Source organism: Perissodus microlepis, chromosome 14, assembly GCF_051167445.1.
Source record: "Perissodus microlepis isolate ML-2025 ecotype Zambia chromosome 14, ASM5116744v1, whole genome shotgun sequence".
NCBI classification, from domain to species: Eukaryota; Metazoa; Chordata; class Actinopteri; order Cichliformes; family Cichlidae; genus Perissodus; species Perissodus microlepis.
This window is the reverse complement of record NC_140474.1, coordinates 19,836,247-19,861,347: the sequence shown is the minus strand read 5'-3', so window position 1 is coordinate 19,861,347 and position 25,101 is coordinate 19,836,247. Positions and strand designations below refer to the sequence as shown.

At 38.8% G+C, this 25,101-nt stretch overlaps 1 protein-coding gene across 2 annotated transcripts in view; it reads right to left on the bottom strand.

Moving 5' to 3' along the window:
* The window catches only part of LOC146373856 (solute carrier organic anion transporter family member 1C1-like), a 39,156-nt gene that overhangs the window by 12,798 nt on the left and 1,257 nt on the right, over positions 1 to 25,101 (bottom strand). Inside the window, exons 2-8 of one of the 2 annotated variants that reach the window (XM_084950269.1) lie at positions 21,773 to 21,941; positions 9,874 to 10,015; positions 6,574 to 6,706; positions 4,745 to 4,866; positions 4,517 to 4,663; positions 3,188 to 3,286; positions 793 to 1,041 (exon numbers count right to left, since the gene is read on the bottom strand). In XM_084950269.1, coding sequence (XP_084806395.1) covers positions 793 to 1,041; positions 3,188 to 3,286; positions 4,517 to 4,663; positions 4,745 to 4,866; positions 6,574 to 6,706; positions 9,874 to 10,015; positions 21,773 to 21,868 — 988 coding nt within the window. In that variant the 5' untranslated portion in view covers positions 21,869 to 21,941. The remainder of the gene's footprint in view (positions 1 to 792; positions 1,042 to 3,187; positions 3,287 to 4,516; positions 4,664 to 4,744; positions 4,867 to 6,573; positions 6,707 to 9,873; positions 10,016 to 21,772; positions 21,942 to 25,101) is intronic. The other variant, XM_084950270.1, reaches the window with a different exon arrangement.

The following is a 25,101-nucleotide window of genomic DNA, read 5'->3' as shown; positions in this document are numbered from 1 at the left end:
ACGCCATAATCCTCCTCCAACAAACTTTACACTTGCCACAATGCAGCCGGACAATACTGTTCTCCTGGCAACCACCAAACCCAGACTTGTCCATTGTAAGATGGAGAAGCATGATTTGTGCTTCCAGAGAACGTGTCTCCACTGCTCTATAGTCCAGTGGCAGGAAGCTCTAGACCACTGAATCCAACAACTTGCATTGCGCTTAGTTATGTAACCATGGCCATGCAAACCGATTACATGAAGCTCTCTATGCACTGTTCTTGATCTAATCTGAAGGCCACATGAAGTTTGGAGGTCTGTAAAGATTCACTCTGACCTGAAATTCGGTGACCTCTGCACAGTATATGCATCAGCATCCACTGACCCTATTCTGTGATTTTATATGCCGTGCCACTTAGTGGCTGAGTTGCTGTCATTCCCTGATGGCATCTTATCACGGCAGCACACTGGAATTCCCTGAGCTCCTGAGAGCGACCCATGCTTTCACAAATACTTGTAGAAGCAGTTTGCGTGTCAAGGTTGGTTTTATACACTTGTGGCCATGGAAATAACTGGAACACCTGAATTCAGTGATTTGCATAGGTGAGTGAATACTTTTGGCAATATGATGTATAAGCAATTCTTCATCTAAAATGTGGCTTGTACTCACTTTAACACAAAGTTAACACAAATGTGTTATTACTGCAAGATTGTGAAGTGTTAATCCCAAATACAATGTGCTGTGAGAAACATTGTTTTCCACATATGACATATATAAAAACATCAGACCCAATAACCTATAGACTTCCTTACCTTTGGCCATCTCTATAAAACTAGTGTGTTCATCTGCTGAGTACTTGTGCTTCAGAAGGGGAGAGCCTTTGATGAAACTCGTCTGCTCTGGTGTGCACTTCTCTGGGACCTCTGGCCCGGGCACGGGTAGTGAGCGGGGCAGAAACCAGAATGGGATAGCAGAAAGAAGGGTGATAACCCCAGCTATGAGGTAACCCAGCCACCAGGCCCCCACCCAGCGGGAATCTGATGGGGTAATGGTGATGGTCTCTATGTTTTGGGGCACAGAAGATGAAAGTTAAGTAATGCTTTCTGAAAACAAGGTACATGTGTTATTCATTCTAATAGTTTTCTGATTTTCATCTATTCTAAGCACTCAGATTGTGTGTCCAGTCTGAAAATGACATACTTCATCGTACTGATTGATATTATACTCAAGCTATTTTTTGTTGGGGTTTTTTTTGTTACTTTGTTATGAACATGCTTGTTACAATGAATAAGACAAGACACATTTAATGTATTATACAGCACAGGAAAACTATAGAAACTAATGTTATTTTTTTAGATTAAGAATAATAATAACAAAATCCAGTGCTGAAGAACACGTGTTTACTCCTTTGTGTGTTTTTAATTGATCTGAAACTCTATATTTTTCTTCTCCTTTTTTTGTTAAAGGCTACTTTCCTTTTAGCTTTTTCCTGCTGTCCCATTTTCTTTGTTCTGTTCTCTTCTGTCTCTTTCTCTCAGTCTTTCTTGCCGACCAGAGGGCTTTGTCCCTCTTCTTCCTCAGCTGGCCTCATTACCTAAGTGATGCTAATCCTGTACACCTGCTCTGTTTAGAATTGTGCACGCAACGAATGTGAGCCATTTTTTCTGATAACATCAGGCCTCAGTTTTATGAATGAAAAACTCTTTTTCACAGCAGATATTTGAGCTCCAAAGGAAGTCAGGCAACAGGTGTTACAAATAACATTAACAATGGCCCTGTTGTATTTAAGTGACAAAGCTACAGCGCTGTTGATGGGCAGTCTCAGTGCACAGTATCAGAGTTTAAGCGTATAAACAATGCATGTGCACAAAAAAGTGGTAATGCAATTTTAGACATTGCTGCTGTTTCGAAAAATGGTACAGTAACAATTTGGATACTTTAGATCAGGTAATAATAGAGTTTTATAGAGTGAGCTGCATGCAGGTGAAATGTAAAAAAAAGATTCAGTATAAACCAAGAAATGTAATCCCATGGCTTTTTTTAATTGGCAACTTTTCAGCAATCAGACTTCCTTTGAGTAATGAGCTTTATAATTATTTTAATTAAGATTTCAGCACAAAATTCAATTTTAACCTTAGCTTTTTTCCACAGTCCTAAATTAGCCTAATGTTTCTTTCAGTCTTGCAATTTCAGACCGATTATCTTTTTGACATTTAAAATTGAGCAATGATGCTGATTAGCCATCAGTCTCACAATGTAAGAAACCAACCAAGAGTCTGCTGACTCAGCCTCTGGGGGTGACTGGCAATTTTTCTAGGGCCAGAAACTATCAAAATATTTGCTGACATTTGCTGGTCATTGTTTATAAACCCTTTTTTATCACTTGTTTGTTTTGAGGTATTAACATGTTAAATTACCTATTTTACACAGTGGGCTTTTTATTTGCATTGTTTGCCTGGATACAACCAAAGCAGCCAAAGTTTGCTCAAACATGTATTGGTCCATAGAACTGAAAGCTTCCAGTGCAGGAAATGTCATCCCTCTGCTACAGATTCTGCTCACTCATATGTAGATATATGTGTACAAATATTATCACGTTCATCATTTAAAAATAAACATTATAAATCAGTAAAATAAAAAGCCACAACCCCAATTGTCTGCAAAGCCAACTGTTCTGCAGTTGCACAAGTCAGTTTCAGTTGCAAATGGTTATCTGGGGGCATTTGTATATTCATTTAACTGTGGAAAAGCATATCAGGCTATGTATGATTACAATTTATTAAAACAGAAAACGTTCTGTCTTTTTGTGTACACACAGCCATGTCAGCATAGTTTTGTGGATCTGGCCTTAGGACCCTAAACCACAGTCAAATATGATTTATTTTAATAGGTACAAAACATTTTATCCACCTCTAACTTTTTCCTAACGGTGATGGTGCTTATTATTATGATTTTATTTTAACATCTGACTGTTAGCTGGGGCTCACCCTTTAATGTTTATCAACTCTTATCAGCTATTGTGGCACCATTGGGTTTTTTTTTTATGATATCAGCAACAATAATTAAACCAAAAGATGAATTGAGGGACTTTTAATATTCCACAGTCACTCAGATAATAATCAGAGTCATGGTGTTAATGGCAGCGATTTGTGTAGACAGTCTGGCCTCATGATAACAATTTAAAAAATGTGTTAGTATTAAACTCACCCATTTTTACAAATCCAATGTCCACATAGATTTTGGCACAAAGGGAGCCCAATAGGTAACCAAACACAGGGCCAACCACTGAAATGGTCTGCACACAACCTAGGATGTGACAGTCATGCCAAAAGAGACACATGACATATAAAACAGTCAGATATCAGTAGATGAGTACATTGTGGTCATAAAAGGATAGACATAGTGTGCCAAGAAAATATCCCCCTCATCATTACACCACCCTGCTTTCATGGTGTTTACACCACATTCTGACTCTAACCTCTGTATGTTGCACTGGAAATTGAGACTCATCAGACCAGGCAGCTTTTTTCCAATCTTTTGTTGTCCAATTTTGGTAAGCCTGGGCAAACTGTAGCCTCAGTTTCCTGTTCTCAGCAAACAGAAGTGATAACCAGTGTGGTCCATCTCATTCAAGGTTTGACGCACTGTGCATTCAGAGGTGCTCATATGCAAAATTGCCCAGTGACATTGCATACCTTGACTGTAATAGGTGGTTATCAGAGTTACTGTTCCTTTCCTGAAAACAGTTTGGTCATTCTCTTCTGAACTCTTCTGCACATGGTTGTGCAGGAAAATCTCAGCAGACCAGCAGTTCAAAGTCACTTAAATCACCTTTTTTCTCCTTTAGAGAAAATCAGAACTTTCTGCTACCCTCACATTGTTCTGAGTTAATGTGTTCAAACAAAGGCTGTGTTAACTATTACATCTGAACTGTAGCTGAGCATTTATTGGCTAAATGATAGGAGCTGCCTCGTTTGTGTGTCTGTCTCTCTGTCCTCGAGCAAGTTTACGCAAAAACTACCAAGTTGAAACTTGTGGAAAGGTGAAGCACAGGCAAAAGAAGATCCTACCTAATTTCGGTGCAGAGGAATATCATTTTCTGTAAATGTAGAAATAGGACACTGGCTTTGGCATTAGCCCTGGTAGCGCATCCAATGCACATAACTTACCTTTGATGCAGTGCAGGTTTACAGTCTAGAACAAGTTTCATGTTCTCTACCTGCACAGACTGTTGCCCATGCCAAAAAGTTAGCACCAGAATTGAACCACAAAATGTCTGAGCACATAGTTGCTACCTCTGACTTAGGAACTATGATAAAATGCTGCAGGAAAGTCATCAGTGATTTGCAGATAAAGCCCATAGATTATCTCCCCCATGACTTTCTTCCCACAGAAATAACCAAAACTTCTGCTACATATCGTTCAGTTTTCAAATCTATCGCAATGTGGGATTCTCTCTGGTTGTGCATCTGCACCATGTCAGTCAAAATAGTTAAGAGCAAATTTATCTCTACCACTAGGTGATGTTTTTCTTACCAACATAAAGTGCAGCATTTTCCTCAGTGGCAAAATCATCTATATACGAGATTCCCAGAGGCTGAACAGGTGTCTCTCCAATCCCGCGCAAAACATTTCCAAGGAGCACATAGATCCACATGGACAGGTTGGACTCGCCTTCACAACCTTGAGCAAAAGACAAGTACAATTAGACATATTTCTTATTTACACAAGTGTGTGTTTGTGTGTGTGTGTGTCAGCACAAACCTGAGGCTGGCACTTGAGGTAGTGTACCGTCTTCTGTCAGGTTTGCTGGTGAGTCTGGCCGACACGGAGAGGGGTTAAGAGTTGAGTTCACTACCCACCGCACTGATGTCTCAAACTCATAGCTGTTCACAAAATTCAAACAGTTCAGATCAGCGACAGAGACAAAAATACTCCTTCCAACTAGTTATAGCTTCAACTTGTGCTGGAAGGGACGTTTGTACAGTTACATGTGACTATGTGCATTTGTGACAGAAGAAAGGAAAGTGCTTAATGAAAAGGCAACATGCTGGTATAGGCTGACCCATGATGCTCTAAATAACAGATTAAGTACTAGTAATATAGCAAGCGCATACGCAGCTGTCCTCCGGATTTTCCACACACTCATCATGGGCATGGATGTGATGGTAATTTGGGGTCTTTAATTATTTTTGAACTGTTCTTTTTCCACGGTGGAATGATTTGCAGCATATTTAATGATTTTAAAAAACAAGAACTTTATTTTGGATTTTCTCTAATCCACACAGAGTAAAAGTATACATATATGCTCAAATATATTCATACACTCCAATAATATTTGGTTAAATATCATTTGCACCTCATCCAGATATTTGTGGCAGCCATCAACAAGCTCCTGGGATAATTCTAGCTGGATATTTGAGCACTCTTCTTGACTAGCAAGTTTATACTTGCTGGTTTTCTGGCATGTACCTGGTTTTTAAGCACAGTCCACACATTTTTAATAGGGTTGTGGTTTGTATCAATACCACTAGCAGCAAAACAGTCCCAGAGAATGATGCGTGAGAGCCAGTACAGTGTTCTTAGGTTTGAAAGCCTCATGTTTACTCTTCCAAGCATGCCTTGTGTCATAGTGGTCAAAAAGCTCAGTCTTTGTCTCTTCAGACCGTAACATTTTTCTCCAGAAGTCATTTGGCTTGTACATGTGAGCAGCTACAAATTTCAGTCAAACTTGGAGGTGTCAATTTTGAAGCAGGGGCTTCTTCATGGTCAGCACTCTCTCAGTCCACAGAGACGTAAAAAACTTTTTCGCTGTGCACAGTGATGCTGGTGTTCCAGCAGTTTCCAGTTCATGGAAGGTTTGAGTCTTGGTGGTCACTGGTTTGTTCCTAAACATCGTAAGCAATTTCCTCTTATATAAGGGTGACAGTTTGGGTCTTCTTGTAGGCCTTGGTAAAGTGGTAACACACTGAATTACTTGTACTTGCATACAATTGTTTGACCTGATGATCTGGAATATGCAATTATTTTAGAAATGCCTCAAAGAGACCTTCCCAACTTGTATAAATCGAAAGTTCTCCCTCTTGACTCATCTTCACTGAGTTCCTTTGACATTCCCATTGTTTTGAGTTTTAGTCAGTCCAATGACTGTTGTCAAGCAAATCCTTTTTCTATGCTGGGAAAAAACAAACTGCCAGTCACAGTACATCAGTATCATCACTAACGAGAAGTCAACAGGTATTGCCCTCATCAAGTTAAAAAACACTGTAGAACCTTCAGTATCCCTTATTAAAATATTTAAATTACTGTACTTATAATTTTGAGCCTGTGTGGATTAGACAAACTGCAAAATAAATTCAAACATGTATACTCATTTCTTATTAGAAATAAAAAACAGTTACAAAAATCATTAAAATTCCAAAATAACCATGACATTTATTTCCACAGTTACTAAAACTATCCCAAGTCATCACCTGATAAAAATGAATAACATTAATTGATTATTTGAATCTTTCATACAATAATTAATATCTGCTATTAGGGTTATGGTTAAAGTCAAAGAGCAAACAGACCTGTTAGTTGGGATTACTCACCGACCAATGATGAAATGAGGCAGAGCTATGATGAAGGTGCCGATGGACATCAATACACAGCCCACTGCAATGATCTTTGGCCTGTGGAGTTTGGCTCCAAAGTAACTGACAAAAGCTATCACCAGCAAGTTGCCTGGGAAGTTTGAGCAAGAAATATCATTGATTTAGAGCAGAAAGCACAGACATGGGGGAAAAACCACATCATTGCCTCCATGCACTAGCTTGGGATTGTTTTTTTATGTTTTTTTTTTTGATAGTGTTTGGTTCATATGTGGTTCTGCATGCTGAGGATAAAATCAGCAAGGTCTTTTTTTTAACTTGCTTTCTGTACCTGAACAGATACAAATCTATTATTTTCCATGCACTCCATAGCCAGTAAAATATTTATCCTATACTATGGAGTCAGTAGATGTTATAATAGCGTGCGTGACATTTAAATGAGTCAGTGTAAGGTGATGCATTAATTTTTCATGTGGAAATCCTGGTTGCTCTAGTGGCGTGAGATCTTATTTTGAGAGAAGAATTTATAGCACGCAGTAGCAAACATGACAGAAAAATTAAACAAGGCTCCCTGCTGCCACCTTTTTTAGCGCATTCTGTCCACGATCAGTGACATGGAAACTCCATTTTAAATGGGGTGGTGTAGTGGTGAAGAAATCTCATCTTACATAATATCCTACAATAGTTATGACTTTTTGCAGTAGTGCCTTCTAAAGAAAATAACCACATGCCTCTCATAGCGCAGTCCTTATTATACTCGTAAATTCATTATGGGTATCTAAGTTTTATCTAGTAACAGATTTTTTTTCCCAAAACCTGTTAAAAGTGAGAGACAGAGGGATACAGAGGTGAGCTGGAAACTAAACAAGTTTATAGAGGAATATATCAGCGCTGCCGGCTGCTCAACACATGAAGATGACAAACTAAGAATGATTCATGTAGCGTAGTATGTGTATGTACGTATAGTCAGTCACCTGAGCTCATCTTGCAGGCATGATCTCTCTAAAGATCAGCATCTATTACTATCACTCTCTGCTTTCCTTTTTTATTATTCTTTATTTCCTCTCCGATCCCCTCACACACCCCCTCTGTTGTCCTCTCTTGTTCCTTGCACTGTCCTTTTTCCCTTTTCTTTTCTCTTCACAGTGCCCTGCTCTGCCTCTATGTTACCCTGACAACAGTCCTATAGAAAAAGCCTGTTGCCTAGGCCACATGAGACCAGCAGCTTTCACAGGGGATGGAGAGAATCAGGATACTCCGTATCGACTCCACCCAAGGTGCCATCACCATCTTCTCCTCCGGCAGACTACCAGGGTTCACACACATGTGCGACCAACAATGTTGCAGATCATAAATGCTAATTATTCTTCATTGCTATTGTCTCTCACTGTAACACAATGACTTTTATCTTCTACAGCCTGTTTCTATAGCATGTTTCTTTGGGACTGAGTCTGCACTGCAAGCCATGTATAATTTATAGCCTACAAGAGGCTCTTCAGATGAATGGATTAGACTTATATAACTGCCCCAGAAATTGGTAAGTGGACCATTGGAGAACAACCTGATAACAGTATATACAGTGGTCATTGTATGCATGCTGTAACACTACTCGGACTGAATTTTGACTGTAAAATTTATTACAGATGATCCTATTATTACCATATGATTAAAATACAAAGAACTCATTTTTTTCTAACATCATATTTTCACATCTACACATTTCTTGCTCTTGAGGCTTGAAAGGGTGTTTACAACTTCTCAATAAAGGTAGTATGACCTCTTCAGCACACATTGTGATTTGTAAAATTCATTGAGTTTCTCTTTAAAAAGAGCGCTGTAAATGATCACTTCTGTTTTGGGAGTTCCTAAATGATGAGCCTGTGTGCTGATATACTGTTTCAAAGTACATCTGTGACTTTTCTGAGTAGTAACTCTGAGCTTGTAAAACAAGTCAAGCTGAAATTCAAACTGAAGAAATGTGATTTAAGTGACTGAACGTTTGTCTTCCTCTCACCCCTGACTAGTCATGTTAGATAGCTACCCCTCCCTGAGCCTTCCAGAAGTTTTTTCCAGTAAAAAGGGAGTTCTTCCTTCCCCACTCTGCTTGCTCACAGGGGGTCATCTGATTGTTGGGATTTTCTCTGTATTATGGCAGGGTTATTGCTTAACAATATACAGCGTTTTGAGGCAACTGTTGTTGTGATTTGGATTTATATAAATGAAATTGAACTGCATTGAACTGAAATGGAAATTGAATGTGACATAATTGTTGGTGCCAGACAGGCCTTTGAAATTAAACTGATGGAACAGGAGATTCACATCATGGATGTGCAGCTGGCACATCTGCAGCAACTATGATGCTGTCATGTTAATATGGACCTAAATCTCTGAGGACTATTTCCAGCACCTTGCTGAACCTATGTGATGAAGATTAATTGCAGAATTAAGGCAGTTCTGAAGACAAAAGAGAAATCACAACAACAGTCACCTCAAGGTGCTTATATTATTTGGTAAAGACCCTACAATAATGCAGAGAAAATCGCAACAATCAAACGACTCCATTTGTGCAAGCACTTGGTAACAGTGGGAAGGAAAAGCTCCTTATTAACAGGAAGAAACTGCCAGCAGAACCCAGCTCAGGAAGGGGGCAGCAAGCTGCCATAACTGGTTGGGGTTAAACGGGGAAGCCCCCAGCAGCATAAGCCTATTACAGTGTAACTAAGGAAAGTTTCGGGGTCCAGACCTATCTATATCCTTTAACAAAAAGGAAAGTTTTGATCCTACTCTGGGAGAAATATGAGCTATCTTTCTAGTCCCTGTCAGTACTCTGATGTGACCTGACTCTCATGTCCGGTCACATCTTGTTAAATAGCATTTAGGAAATCAATTGAAGGCACAAAGATGCATATGATTTATGTTGGAGTTCCAACCCAGCTGATTTTATATTGTGTGAAGGGTCAGTGTTTTTGTAGCCCATTAACAAGTGCACTAAACAAATATTGCATAACAACATCTTTCAAATTTTAGAATGTGGCTTTCCATAGCTTAAAAACAGCTAGGAGCTCAGCTTATGTCCTTGCTCAACATTATGACTCATCATCTACGCACACAAACACGCAAACACACCCCTCTGTCCTCTTCTGGGAACTCTGATGAATCTTTTATCTGAAGCTTGAATATCTTGATGACCCATTCATATTTTCGCCCCAAAGACAGAACGGGAGAAGCGAGGGGAGCCCATGACACAGAGGCTACAAATAGAACAACAAAATAACAGCAGTCACAGGCAGGCCTACTCACCTATCTCGAAGCTCCCGTCAATGACACCTATTAGGTAACTAGGGATGTCAAAGCGCCTCTCGAGCTGGGTTATTGTGCTCTTCATGTAGCTCCCCGACAGAGCCTTTGCGAAGTAGGCAAAGGACAATGCTACCAGAAACATCTAGAAAACAGAAAGACACACACAAACGCATTGATATGCATGAAACTCCAACAGGAGAAAACACACTGTTTTAACATAATCATCCTCCATAATATACTTGATTATGTAATGCTTCTGTTTTTGTCTACCCACAAAAGACAGAAATGAAATGCTTATGTCACCACTGTGGCTTCTACAATGCACGGACGCGCCACATTCAACTTCGTCAACTCATCCAAAAATCGCTAATAATTAACATTTGCCAGCGTCACAAGAATAACAAGGATTTTGATGAGGGAAGGGGATAGAGCGGGAAGCAATGAAGTGCAAATACGATTCTATGAACTGTGAACAACAGCGAGATAAAACAAACCTTTGAGTGTTGACAGATGAATGGACGACTTTGTTATACAGTACGTGACATGTGCATGTTTCACATCTTCTATTCTTATAAGACAGTAAGTTAAATAATTGCTGTTATAACAATGCTAAATTCAATTAAATTCAACATATTTTTAATTCAGTTTGTGTAGTAGCAGTTTACAAGGTAAAGACTGTGCAACACTAAAGGGAGAACATGACCTGTAACTTAAATCCCTTATAAGAAAGCCCTGTGTGATCGTGGGGAGAAAAAACTCCCTTTTAACAGGAAGAACCTGGCGCAGGGAGTCACCACTGAGGTCAGCACTTGTTATAGACTTATCTCTAGTGCTGCAGCAAGCACCTCCAAAAACAAGTCCACAGTAGTTATGTGCTAAGTAAAGCCAGCTCCAATCTCCAAGAAAAAAGAGGGGGGGGGGGAGCCCATGACGTCTATGAAAAAATTGAATCATTTAGGCATCATTGAATTAAGTCGAAACCAACACTTTAACAGGCTGCTCTGTAGCAGTCTGGAGTGGTAGGTTGCACTCAGACAAAGAAACACAGTCAGTAAAGTCTGTAAAAACATCCCTGTGTCATGGCTCCAGGGTTTTGTGTTGTTTTGGAGTGCCTGATTCCTAGTTAAACTGTTTGTAGCTCCGTTTCTCTTTTATTGTTCTTCTAGTGTTTGGAGTTTTGATTTTCTGCCTGTTGATTTTTTTTTATTTCTGTTTTAGTTTCTTTATTATTCTAATATTGAGCTTTGTTTCTTGTGATGTTATTGAGTCTGATTCTCTACTTTATTGTTATCTGACCAGTTAACCTTTGTGGTTTTATGTTTGGATTGCTGTTAAATTTTATTGTTGTTCAATGTTACTTTAGGGGTTTGCATTTGTGTCTGTGTGTGTGAGTGAGTGTTTTTTTGGTCTTTATTAATAGACTCCTCTGTTTCCTTGTTTTCCTTTCCCTCCATTATGTCAGTGCCTGTCTTTTCTCCCCCCTGAATTAGTTAATTCACGTTTACCACTTGATTTCTTATTTTTCAGCATCACCATGTCGCTTATTTTACATTTTCTGTTTTTTTGATAGTCACTTTTCTCTCTTGCTTTAGTTTTTGGTTCGGCTTGCACCTTTAGCTCCTTCGCTAACCTGTCTCTAATCCCTAGTCAGCCCTCTGCCTGTCTATCCCATACTTGTCCCAATTCAGGGGATGCATCCTTCGATAACTGTGAAGGCTGGAAGTCACATTGTGAAATTAGCTGGTCTAGCCTATAGGACACACTGCTCAGGTTACCAAGCTCAGGAAATGAAGGCAATCTTTATTTTATCTCATTTGGCTTCCTTTTACAAAGATCTTTCATTGCCATGTGATGTATCTGATGCTAAGAGACCACTGGCTTGTAAAAACAAGACCCTTAGGCTGCGTCTTCTTAGCCAACACTAATGTAAACAACTGTCATCTGGTTTCATCTCACTTTGGTAATGAAATGTAAATAATACAGTATGGCCAATAGTGCTCTGCAATACTGCAAATTTTGGTATTGAGCCAATACCAATGTAAATACTGTACGCCTGTTTATAAAAGACTTTGGGTCACCTTCTGTAATTTAAATGTGCTATAAGCTACACATAAAATAGGTGTGACAGTTAGCACAAAAAATAAATGAAACAAATCAAGGTTCATTTATTTTCATTTCCATATCGCTTTATATTTTCTTCTACTATACCTATATATATACTTATATATGGGATAAAGAAATTCACAATCTGTGATCAATTGATGTTCCTGATTAGACTGAGGAATAAATATTCCTTTATTAAGTGACAAAATCCTGCCATGACATAACTGTCTTAAGTGAGATGGAAAAGATATCAGAGCCTTAAACAGGGTCATTTTTGCTTGCACCTAACAGCAGAGAGGTGATACAAACATGCCTATAAAATATGATGTAATGGAGTCCTGATGGGGTGTTTACAGTAAAGTTCGATTAATGGTTTAGTGAGGCTAAACTTAAAGTTAAAAGATTCACATATGAGGCTCTTCTCACCTGGGTTTTGGTTTAAAATCAGTTGGAAGCATCACATTTTTACTGATTCTGTTATCTGCAACGTGCATTAAGTGTGAAACACATCCCATGCCTAGGGAATAAGTTTTTTTAGTATGCCTTGACACAACAGTTGGTGTTATTAGGCGCTATATAAATAAAATTAGGCGCTATAAAAATAATTTCATTAATATATCAATCAATCAATAAATTAATTAATTTGGTGCTATATAAATAAAACTATATAACTAAAAATGAATTGACTTGTGCAGTTTGTTGAGTTATACCGTAGTCACACCACCAAATGAATCCCAGCTGTAAAGTTATAACAGTGCCTCACTATCACTGAAATTTGCATGCATTCACACAAACACCTTATGAGAACCCATCGATTTGTTAGAAGATGTAATTACAGTAATCCGTGTACATTTATAACAATACCCTTAAAACCTTAAAGCTCAAAAAACGACTGACTATACCTTTAAAGTGTTAAAGAAATAAGACAAGAGAAAATCACCACATCAACCCCTGATTTCACCTAAAGACCAAATCTTAAATTCTGCAGTACTAAAACTCTTGCACTGTGGCTGCAGGTGTAATGAAGGAAATCAGAATCTCAAACTTATTTCTTTCATCCTAAAATGTGATTTGAATTGATTCTTTCACCATGACGTCAACAAATACAAAATGACCCTTGAAAGAAAGATTGAGGAAATCGAAGGAGTGTTGTGTTTGAGCAGCAGGGAAATTCCCTCTTCAATACCTGGCCAAAATTCTACAACAAAAGCCAGGAGGGGAGCATCTGCAACATACAGCTTTAGATTGGTGACAATTCATGAAGGATGGGAAACTATAAGTTCAATATAATATCTGCTCAATATTAATGGTAATAATGTTCATACAAAGAAGGAACACTGCGGTAATGTGTGAGCCGGTAAACCACAGCGCAGGGAAATGTTAATACATTTTGGCTTTCTATAGGTGGAGGTAAATAATTCATTAAACAGATGAACAAATCAAAGATTCTGCATATATTAACTGAAGTGGTGCTGGTAGAGCTGCTATATGAAGAACCTTCAACCTGAGATTGTACTGTTTCTGAATATCAGCAAGGTGTCAGTTGCTGTGTCGCTTCCCGAAGATAATCATAACTGCCCATGTATTATACTGCTCACACTTGACACATGATATTTTCTTGTGATCCTCTAAAGACCTCAAATGATTTAAATTAAAAAAGAAAAACATTCAAAGTCGAACTGCACTTCAAATCTCTCTCCTTTACTCTGCCTTATGCATTATAATAGCTGGATGTTTCAGGATAAATAGTGGAATATTTGAACTTTGGGATTGAGTGTTTTATAGGCTGATTACATAATTAACCACCATCATTATAAAAAAAAAAACATTTGTTAAGAGAACACAAAATAAACTTCATACTTGAAATGTCTTTTACTCTTTTTCTAGTGACTTTGTGATGTAGTCTCCTGTACTTTGAATGAAGGAATGGATGATGTAGAGCTGTTCCAGTCACTAGGTGTGTTTTAAAAGTTTCACATGAAATGGATGATGGAGTTTAATCTATAGGTAAATGTTTTTCCCTGCACATCCATGGGAGCAAATCCTCCTGTAATCTCATTTCTAATTAAGCGCAAAGAGATGTAATGTGCACTGTGCACACAACTTATTTCACTCCTCTCTACAGTGTTTGCACTCGATGTACTGTAAACAAAGCTACTAATTATCCTGCCTGTGAGGTTCCTGATTTTAATGATTTATTATTGTCTTTTGAGGCAGTAGGTATTATAATATTGTCTAAAAGAAACATAATTATCTGTCATAAAACAATGGCAAAAAGCTGCGGTTTGGGGAATTCCTTGAAGGGGACTGGTGACGGCTCCCGGGCCTGGTAGATCCCCATGTACTAAATAGAAATAAAGAAGTTAAAGAATTGAGAACAAGGAGGGAGGGAGGGTGGGGCACGTAAACTAGAATGATCAGCTTGCAGTACTGCGGGAACCTGACAACCAGAAGGAGCGTGTTTGGAGGTGTGGTCCCGCTCCTGAAATTCCAATACATAATCTCCAATTAAGGTGGACCTGCTGTCCTGTTCAATAACCCAAGTGTGCCTGAGCATCAGGGCCCAAACTGTTTGCCACACAGAGAGCAGAATTTATTACTCCAGCAATTACAGCAAGTTGTCCAGATCCTGACACAGCAAAGCAGCCCCAGACCATCACACTAGAACCACAATGTTTGACTTTTGGTATGATGTTCTTTTTTGGAATGCTGTGTAAGTTTTATGCCAGATGTTAAGGGATGTAACACTCCCAAATAATTCTCATGTCAGTGCACGGAATATTTTTCCAAAAGTCCTGGGTATCATCAAGATGTTTGGGGTTTTTTTGGCGAATGTGATACGAGCCTTTGTGTTCCTTTTAGTCAGCAGTGGTTTTCTCCTTGAACTCTCCCATAGATGCCATTTTTGCCCAGTCTCTTTCTTATTGTTGGATCGGGAACTCTGTCTTCAACTGAGGTAAGTGTGGCCTGTAGTTTTTTTTAGTTTGGGGTCTTTTGTGATCTCCTGTATGAATTGTCATTGCACTCTTGGAGTAATTTTAGTAGGCTCGCTACTCCTGGGAAGTTCTCTCCATTTGTGGATAATGGCTGTCACTGTGGTTCACTTGAGTCCCAAAACAGTTCTCTGGGCAAACTTGTCTTGTTAATGCCAGAGGTCAGGAGAGAATGACCGGACTCCTTTGAACAGAAATAGAGGCAACGCTAATTCAAATAACCATTTCTTACAACCAAGTTATACATAAGAGCATCTCTGACCACACAGCAGCAGAAGATAACACCAGTTGCCACTCTTGTTCAATAAGAGCAGAAAACTAAGCCTACAATCCACACAGAGTCACTAAAACTGAATGGCAAGAGATTGGAAAATCTTTGCTTGAGTCTGATGAGTCTCCATTTCTACTGTGACATTCAATTGATAGGGTCATAATTTGGTGCAAACAACAAGAAAGAATGGATCCATTCTGCCTTGCATCAATAGCTGACACTGTAGTGATGGATTAATGGGGTTGGGGACATTTTCTTGACACACTTCTGGCCTGGTAGTGTCAACTGAGCATTGTTTAAATGCCACAACCTACCTGACTATTGCTCCTGACCATTTCCATCCCTTCATGGCTCCAGTGTATCACAGTGCAGGATAGCGCACCCAGTCACAAGCTCAAATCATCTGGTTTCTTAAACGTGACAATGAGTACTCTGTGCTCAAATGGCCTCCACAGTCACCAGATCACAGAGCACCTTTGGCATGTGGCAGAATCTGCATCATGGATGTGCAGCTGACAAACCAACTGTGTGATGTTATTATGTTAAAGTGGGCTAAAATCTCAGAGGAGAATCAAGGGTTTTAGTACCTTGGTGAATCTATGCCACAAAGAATTAAAGCTGTTCTGAAGGCAAAAGCGGGTCCAATCAAGTATTAGCAATTTACACAATCAAGTGGCCAGTGAGTATAAATATGTAAATCTAAATTTACATCTGAAGAAATGTTTGTTGATATGTTTATTTATGCACCACAGTGCTCTGACGACTCACGGAGACACACAGGGGACGCCTTAACAATCCTGGCATGACATCATAAGGTTAAGGGCTAATCCTAGTTATTTAATTGTGTTAATCAGTGCCGGTTTCTAATGCCCTTAATAAGCTAGCAGAGTTAAGAAACTGCAGCTAGACGTCAGTAATACTAATAGAGAACAATTATGCTATGATGCCTTAATGTTTTTAAGTTAATATTGTATAATCAACTTTGTCATGATTTAATGAGGACTAAAAGAAGCCTTTGCATGCCACAGATGCCGCAGAGGATTGAAACAGGACAAACAAAATGCAAATATCTGTCACAAGAATAGTACCTAAAGTTGCTTGTGCACATAAAGAAAGTACGTTCTTGAAGTTGTTTAGCAGAAAGTCCCACTTTACCAAATGAAAGTTTGGAACTTGCTGCCACATCTTAGTTCCTGTATGGACTTTTTCTCTGTTTAGAGGCCTAACTTGATCATGTGTGAAAAGACTTGTAATTGACTTTATGATTGCTAGATGATTTAAATCCTGAAAACAGAGCTCGCAGACTCACTCTGAAACCACCTAAATTATAATTTGATGAAGGGCTACTATGGATTTATTGCTTAGAGACAACACATTCATTTAATATCCTATATGTCCTTTTCTTGTGTACTTTGCTATTACTTGATGTTTTATAACAAATCTGATTTGAGGTCACAGATTGACCTTTTTGACCATTTAGTAGTCGCTTTATTGGAAACAGCTGGCTGTATCTTTATATATTAGTTGTTGTAAAACTACATCAACAAATTAGACAGATGGAAGTAACTCTGAGTATATTTAACATGATATGTTAAGATAATAATGAGTTTAAGACTGTGACTAATAATATGTCTTATGTCAGCACCTATCCTTAGAAGCAGGATAGACTGAGGGACCCCATCAATGCGAGGTGAGATCATGCCGGCCAGTGCTAGCTGTAGAGCATTAACACCAGTAGGTCATGACATGACATTTAATGGTGGGGATGAAGCAAGCATGCATACACATTTTTTCCCACCAAGCGAAGGCTCCTTGCCACCAATCAGCAGTGACACTTAGAGGGAATTAAGCCTCTGTGTCACACATGACTGTTTCTCATCTAAGTCGCATTTAAATCAGTTGGAGTCAGTGCACTGTGTCTGTGTTAGTTCAAGCTCACACCAAAGATTACTTTTATTGAGACACAAGTTGACTTTACTGCAGTCATAGAGTTCTTCATTTATGTTCAGTAACAGCTAAAATCAAAGTGTTTGTATTTTGGTGAGTGGCAAAATCTCCTGGAGATGTATTTATAAAAAGTAGTCTCTATGCACCTCTGCATTTTTCCAGGTAACTCATGGGTTTACCCATTCTCTTTAATGTGGTACCAGCGTAGAGCTCATTGAAGTTGAGCCAGATGTCTGATGCATGTCAACTCTTAGCATAATTCATATTTTTTTGAATTATTTGGCACTGGTATGAAACAGTTATTCAGTATGCTTTTCAGAATTAAAGTAGGATTGTAAAAGAAATGTTCTTAAATGAAATTGATCATCAAGTTAAACTGCATTGTTACACAAGATAAAATCATCCCAGTAAATTATGTAATGTGTGAAAACACCCAATGACACAACATCTCTCTAAAAGAAGTCGCCAAAGAACCTTAATACACCTTATTCTGTTGCAGACAATACTGACAATGAAGGTAATTGCTTGTATAATAAAAAGTACAATAGGCACTCAAAAGACCTAGTCATCGGGAACTGATTATTCCTTCGTGAGTAAGACATCCTAACAATTTAACAAAAGTATAAACGTGGTAATGGACTACTTTTCTTTCTGAATAACATTCTGCTTGTTTTGGGATTTTTCAACAATGGCAAGCATTGTGACCTCCTAACCGGTGTTCCACCAAGTGGCAAATAAGCAGTGGCCTCGACATGATTAGAAATCACTAAAAAGACATTCACATTACAGGGAGTGCAGAATTATTAGGCAAATGAGTATTTTGTCCACATCATCCTCTTCATGCATGTTGTCTTACTCCAAGCTGTATAGGCTCGAAAGCCTACTACCAATTAAGCATATTAGGTGATGCGCATCTCTGTAATGAGAAGGGGTGTGGTCTAATGACATCAACACCCTATATCAGGTGTGCATAATTATTAGGCAACGTCCTTTCCTTTGGCAAAATGGGTCAAAAGAAGGACTTGACAGGCTCAGAAAAGTCAAAAATAGTGAGATATCTTGCAGAGGGATGCAGCAGTCTCAAAATTGCAAAGCTTCTGAAGCGTGATCATCGAACAATCAAGCGTTTCATTCAAAATAGTCAACAGGCTCGCAAGAAGCATGTGGAAAAACCAAGGCGCAAAATAACTGCCCATGAACTGAGAAAAGTCAAGCGTGCAGCTGCCAAGATGCTACTTGCCACCAGTTTGGCCATATTTCAGAGCTGCAACATCACTGGAGTGCCCAAAAGCACAAGGTGTGCAATACTCAGAGACATGGCCAAGGTAAGAAAGGCTGAAAGACGACCACCACTGAACAAGACACACAAGCTGAAACGTCAAGACTGGGCCAAGAAATATCTCAAGACTGGTTTTTCTAAGGTTTTATGGACTGATGAAATGAGAGTGAGTCTTGATGGGCCAGATGGATGGGCCCGTGGCTGGATTGGTAAAGGGCAGAGAGCTCCAGTCCGACTCAGACGCCAGCAAGGTGGAGTACTGGTTTGGGCTGGTATCATCAAAGATGAGCTTGTGGGGCCTTTTCGGGTTGAGGATGGAGTCAAGCTCAACTCCCAGTCCTACTGCCAGTTTCTGGAAGACACCTTCTTCAAGCAGTGGTACAGGAAGAAGTCTGCATCCTTCAAGAAAAACATGATTTTCATGCAGGACAATGCTCCATCACACGCGTCCAAGTACTCCACAGCGTGGCTGGCAAGAAAGGGTATAAAAGAAGAAAAACTAATGACATGGCCTCCTTGTTCACCTGATCTGAACCCCATTGAGAACCTGTGGTCCATCATCAAATGTGAGATTTACAAGGAGGGAAAACAGTACACCTCTCTGAACAGTGTCTGGGAGGCTGTGGTTGCTGCTGCACACAATGTTGATGGTGAACAGATCAAAACACTGACAGAATCCATGGATGGCAGGCTTTTGAGTGTCCTTGCAAAGAAAGGTGGCTATATTGGTCGCTGATTTGTTTTTGTTTTGTTTTTGAATGTCAGAAATGTATATTTGTGAATGTGGAGATGTTATATTGGTTTCACTGGTAAAAATAAATAATTGGAATGGGTATATATTTGTTTTTTGTTAAGTTGCCTAATAATTATGCACAGTAATAGTCACCTGCACACACAGATATCCCCCTAAAATAGCTAAAACTAAAAACAAACTAAAAACTACTTCCAGAAACATTCAGCTTTGATATTAATGAGTTTTTTGGGTTCATTGAGAACATGGTTGTTGTTCAATAATAAAATTATTCCTCAAAAATACAACTTGCCTAATAATTCTGCACTCCCTGTAAGTCTGTGTGAAAGTTGAAGCAAAAGCTTCCTCGTGACCTGTGACCTGCTTTTGTTCTTGGCTCATTTGATGTCATCCACCTAATACGCTTAGACTAACAAAGGCGTCTGACACACACACAGAAAGAGGTTTCAGGATTTTTTTGTTCTAATCTAACAGTGAGATCCAAAATAATAAAATAGTTAACTATACATGATTAGAAAGTAAGTATGATTTAGAAGTAACAAAAAACTGAGGCGTTATGACACCAAAGTTTTAGACACCGGTGGATTTAACAAAAAGCAGAGAATAACACTGAGCACCTGATCAGAGTTGAAACGGGCTGTGCCATGTCCCACCCTGCCGGTCAGGGAACCAAACAATTCTGAGAAGAAGTAAGTCTGTCCTGCCACTGCAGTCTGTATTATGATAAGCTGCTTGAACACCATTGTCTCACATCACTTTCAAGTGGGAAAAAGAAACAACGGTGTCTGATCTAATTTAAGGTTTTATAACTTTCATGTTGTTGGCAGAGACATGCTTTGCGCCAATTGGAAGTTTTTCTTATGTTATATAAACGCTTAAGTCAGGAGAAGGGAAAGACTGAGATGGAAAGCCTGAGGTGGTCAATATGCGACAATATGAGATTTGCATCTTGCTCTGTGCTATTTTTGTCAATTTCATCTCAACAAAATTTGAATAACCATTATTACATTTTTACTGTAGCAACAACAAGACACGGGAGGGAGATTATTGTAAAAAAAAAAAAAAATAATTAAAAATCACTACCCTGAAAATGCTTGATTTGAGCATCTTTAGCATCTTTATCCTTGGATGACTTTTACTGCTCAACAACAACAAAAAATCAGGAGTGTTTAGTGTTTATAGACAATATTGTTAAGATGAATAATTGCTATTAGGTGGCTGATTTTACATGTTTTGTGAGGAAAAGAAAGAAGAAAGCACTGCAAAGGTTGGAAAATTGTTTTGTGGTTACAAGGTGCTGTTCTGTGCTTTGGGATGATGAAACTCCTCAACAAGTGAAATCCAAGAGACGAAAAGTTTCAAACTAATACAGACAGAGATTATGGCCATGAACAGATCAACGGTGAAAATGCAGGGACAGCATATTCAGTAGAAGACAGAGATGATTCATTCATTCCCTCTGACAATCGGTTGTGCCCTTTTATTAAGAAAGAAAGGTCAAAATTTATTAAATACAGTATTCATCATGCACACATGGAGTACGGTGTATAAGTCTTGAGCCCCAGTTCTTTTTCTTACATTTTGCTTCCAAGGACCCAGAGTTGTAGTATTCTTATAGCTCTTGAGCATTAATCCTCCAGGCTTCCTGAAGGTCTTTCAAAGTTTTTCTTTGGACATTGTTGCTTTGTTTTACTCATTTTCAGTCCAGTCCTTGTACCTGACCATTTTCAGAGGAATGTTTTTTTTCTTTTGTTCATTAAGCCACTTAACACTGACCCGTGAATCATTCAAGTATAAAAAATGAACCTAATGCAAAACATGAACCCGTGTTGTGTTTCTCTTACATAGCTTAGCAAAGAGCTAATTTTGAATCTAGTAGAAGGCAATGGCAAAAACACATAATTTGTTCTTCTTTCGTTAGCTGAAGGTATACAAAGCTAAGTTTTGCTTTTTTTTTTGCATTAACAAGGTGATTCCCGAAGGGCAGTTAGCTGAAAATGTATTCATGTGTCTGCGTGGTGCGCAGTGTGTCATTAAGAAAACTGGACAAGTGGCAGGCCTAAAACTCAAAGACTTGACACAGAACCTGAAAAGTTTCATTGAAGTTTCATCAGAAATGCTCAACAGTCTGAGAAGCAATTTTTAAGGTAGGGAAATGGAGAGAAGGATGAGGTTACACAAGAACAGGAACCAGGTTTTCTGGAGTAATAAATAACAACCCGGACCTTAATATTATTGAATCAGTATGTGATCATCTCGACAGAGAATGGAATAAAAGGCAGGCAACATCCAAAGAAGAGCTTTGAATGTCCTTTTGTCTCATATACTCTGTTTCCATATTTAAAAAATGAAAGGGTACGTGCTGTACTGCACATCATTGTTGTAGGAAGAGGCTTGCTGGATTATTGGACTGCTCTAATTTAGTTATTTAGTTATTTCTGGTCTCCACACACAGACATGTCTGAAAGCGTACACAGAGAGAGCATGTGACTCCACAGCAGACACACTTACACACTCACTACATCTACAAAGAGGACATGGCAGTTTGTGTGTACCCTCAGACTGGTGCAGGGAGAGGTGCGAGGCTGTCTGGCTGCACAATCACTGCCTCCGTTCTCCTGTGTGTGTCCTTCCTCAGTTCTCTCCTCCATCCTCCACAAATGTATTTCTTCTTAGCAGAGGTCTCCCACGTATTGCAATTTCTTGGCACTGAGGCATGCAACCCTGCAAATGGATAATTCAAGCATGTGACCCACTTCTCATCCTCAGCACACAAAAAAACAGAAACTTGTCTTTGGCGGCTGGCAGAGAGGAAACTAACTCATAATCCTAGAAACATAACAAAACATTAAAGAAAAACAGGTTTCTGTATTTTGTTTTAGTAAGCTTAAAACTGAAATACCAAATAAAAGGTGATGACGTCTGGATTCTCAGAAGAAAAAAATACTTTTTTTCTTCAGTTAGCTATATTAAACCACAATATGTTTTTATCTTTAAACGAAACATTCAAACATATCAAACTACACACCCTGCTGTATTATATGGGTAGTAACAGACCACAAGACAGAATACAATGAAGCATAATCTCAGCTATGAGGCATGTTAAGACTGTAATCTTATGTCTAAGAACTTCAGTGCACTGAAATGATATCATATCAGAAGTAATTTGATTTCCTAGAAGATAAACAATTGCTTCTGGGGGCCAAAAATGCATGCTGTCGGTGTGGGAAGGTTTTCTATAAACTTGGAGAAAATGCGTCTAAAATGAGCTGAAAGAACGATGATGACTAATGATAGATGATGATAACCGCCACGTGCCCGCCACTAAACTGCTGATCTAGGTTTGCTCCGGCTTGCCTCTACTGTCAGTAACCTGCCCATCAAGTGGCCACACCGTGGCCTGAGGGAAGTGAGTATTTGCCTTAATTTATCCACTGAGACTTTAAGGTACTTATACTAGATGATAGATGATATTAGAGCTTGACCAATGTTGGATTTATAAGACTGATGCTGATATTTGGTTTAAAAAATCCAATATTCTCTGTATTTACTCACTTACGAGTTGCCTAAGTAGTTATTTGTTATTTTGTATTTAATGCCACATAATCCAAAAGTTCAGACCTTAAAAGAAAAACTAAAACGTCCCTGAGATCTCCTTTTAGATACATCAGAGCAGAGTCAACATGCTGCTGTTGAATACTTCACAGTACAATCCACACAATTAACCTCATCATTTTTAGCAAGCATAGTAAAATACACACAGTACAAGTACCGTTATTGCCAGTCTTGTTAGGGATTTTCCATAACAAACCTATCCAGGCACTGCTGGAGCGCCAGGTCATTGCGTGTAGTGTCGCGCAGAATAGAACTACACTGATATGAGCATCATCTGTGTGAGTAAAACCAAAAAACAGAAGGGGTTTCCCATAATATACTCATGCTTGTGCTAACCATTCGGGTGTTTTATAGCTCTATGCAAAGATTTTTATGTGCCAGTTTTTACAATAAATCTAAAGACAGAGCCCTCTTTGTCTAAATCTGTTTATTTATTTTTCTTTGTCTCATTTGTCTCACTGGCTGACGACAAATCAACACTTTGTGAAAACAGCTGATTCACTGTAAAAGCCCCACAGTGGTGGTGTTTTTTTCTTAATAAGTCTATAACTTTTGACGACAGCATTTTATAATGTTGTTCATTCTTGTACATTTTTATGTGAAGCTGTGAGTGTAAATCAGGAATGAAAGGCGTTTTTAGATTCTGGTGAATCAAAAAATGTTTTTTAAAAAGCTGTCGTCTGCAGGAAATGCATTGCATGGCAAACTAGAATACTGGAGTTGTTCTTCGTGAGTATACTGAAAACAAAAAGGCAATTTTAAAGGTGGAGAAATAAAATAACGGATGCTGTGTTTATCCTTTCCTTTTAAATCTCTTTCACTGGTCCCTCTCTGACCCTTTTCTCTGCCTGTGTATGAATTCTTTATCTCTAGCTCCTCGCATTTGTCTTGCTTATTTCACGTTTTGCCTTCTCCTCCCTCCTCAGTCCATTTCAGCAGTCATGTGAAACAGTGAATGTAATTGCTCCAGGGAAGCGAGCTGACGATCGCTTTGCAGAAAATAACACAAACTCATTGCTCTTAGCATTTATGTCAGTGACACTGCTGTTATTAGTATTACATGTAACACATTTACATTTCTCTCTGATTGGCTCTTTTATTTAGAACAGACTAAAACGAGCTGGCTTATTGCAACAGGTCTGACCTACTTTCAAGGAATTTGACCAACAATAGATGACTGAGTTCATAAAACAGCGTCCCAAAAAAATATACGTTAGTCAGCTGTAATTACTCAGCTAAATAGCATTTAATCTGCCTTTATTGTGCCATATTTCATTAAATTACCTAAACAGAGTCACTGCTGAAGGGGGATGACTTCAGCTTCTGAATCTCTGGATTAATAGACTGGCTTGTAAGTCAGCATTGAAAGAAATGTTCAAATCACATACAAATATAATTCTGATACAAACAAACTGAGCTTCTAGGTCCACAAGACCACTGAGAGGACTTTTGCACTTCGCATACCTGTATCATTCCCGAATATACACCTGTCTACACAAACGTTTCTTTCTTTTAAATAAAACAATATACCATGTACCACATACACCCAATACAAGCTGTGACTGACTGAATGTGCTGCCCTCTCGCTCATCAAGCCTCATTCTTTATCTGTTCCTTATTAGCATGATAGACATATGTGTACTCATCTTGTATTCTGCATGCAAAATCTCAGCGCAGAGCAGAAATCTAAACAGAAACGAACGACTCCTTCCAGTAATCAAAGGTGCAGCTTGAAGGCAGGTAACATCGTGGGAAATTAACAATAACAAATCTGATCATGCCTTTATGATGTCCATGTCACCAGCTGGATGAGAATTACAGTAAAGTGCATAGATGAATCACCACACTTACGGCATTTTGCTGCCTATGTAAAAATAACACTTTGTACAGGTTAAACCGTGTGCAGCTTAAGATTTCAGGTAATGAAAATATTAAATGTCTCAGAGCTTTCATTTGGATTTAGATGTTGTGGTTGGTGTTAGGAAAAGTTTGGAAATGATGGTTAAGTTTGGATTATATCTCCATCATATTTGCTATAGTTTGAACACAAATTAAAGCACCCACCAGTTACCCTGCACATCTGTTTCAACAACATCCTTATAACTGCTTAGGCAGTAAATCAGGAGGATCTACTCAAATTGACAGCTTCTAGTACCTACAGGAGGGCTTAATGTCCCCAAGCGCTATTCCTGCAATTTACGAACGTCCTTTTTGAGACATTAGTTAAGGTGGCATTTTAAAGCATTTCATAACGCAAGCAGGTCAAACT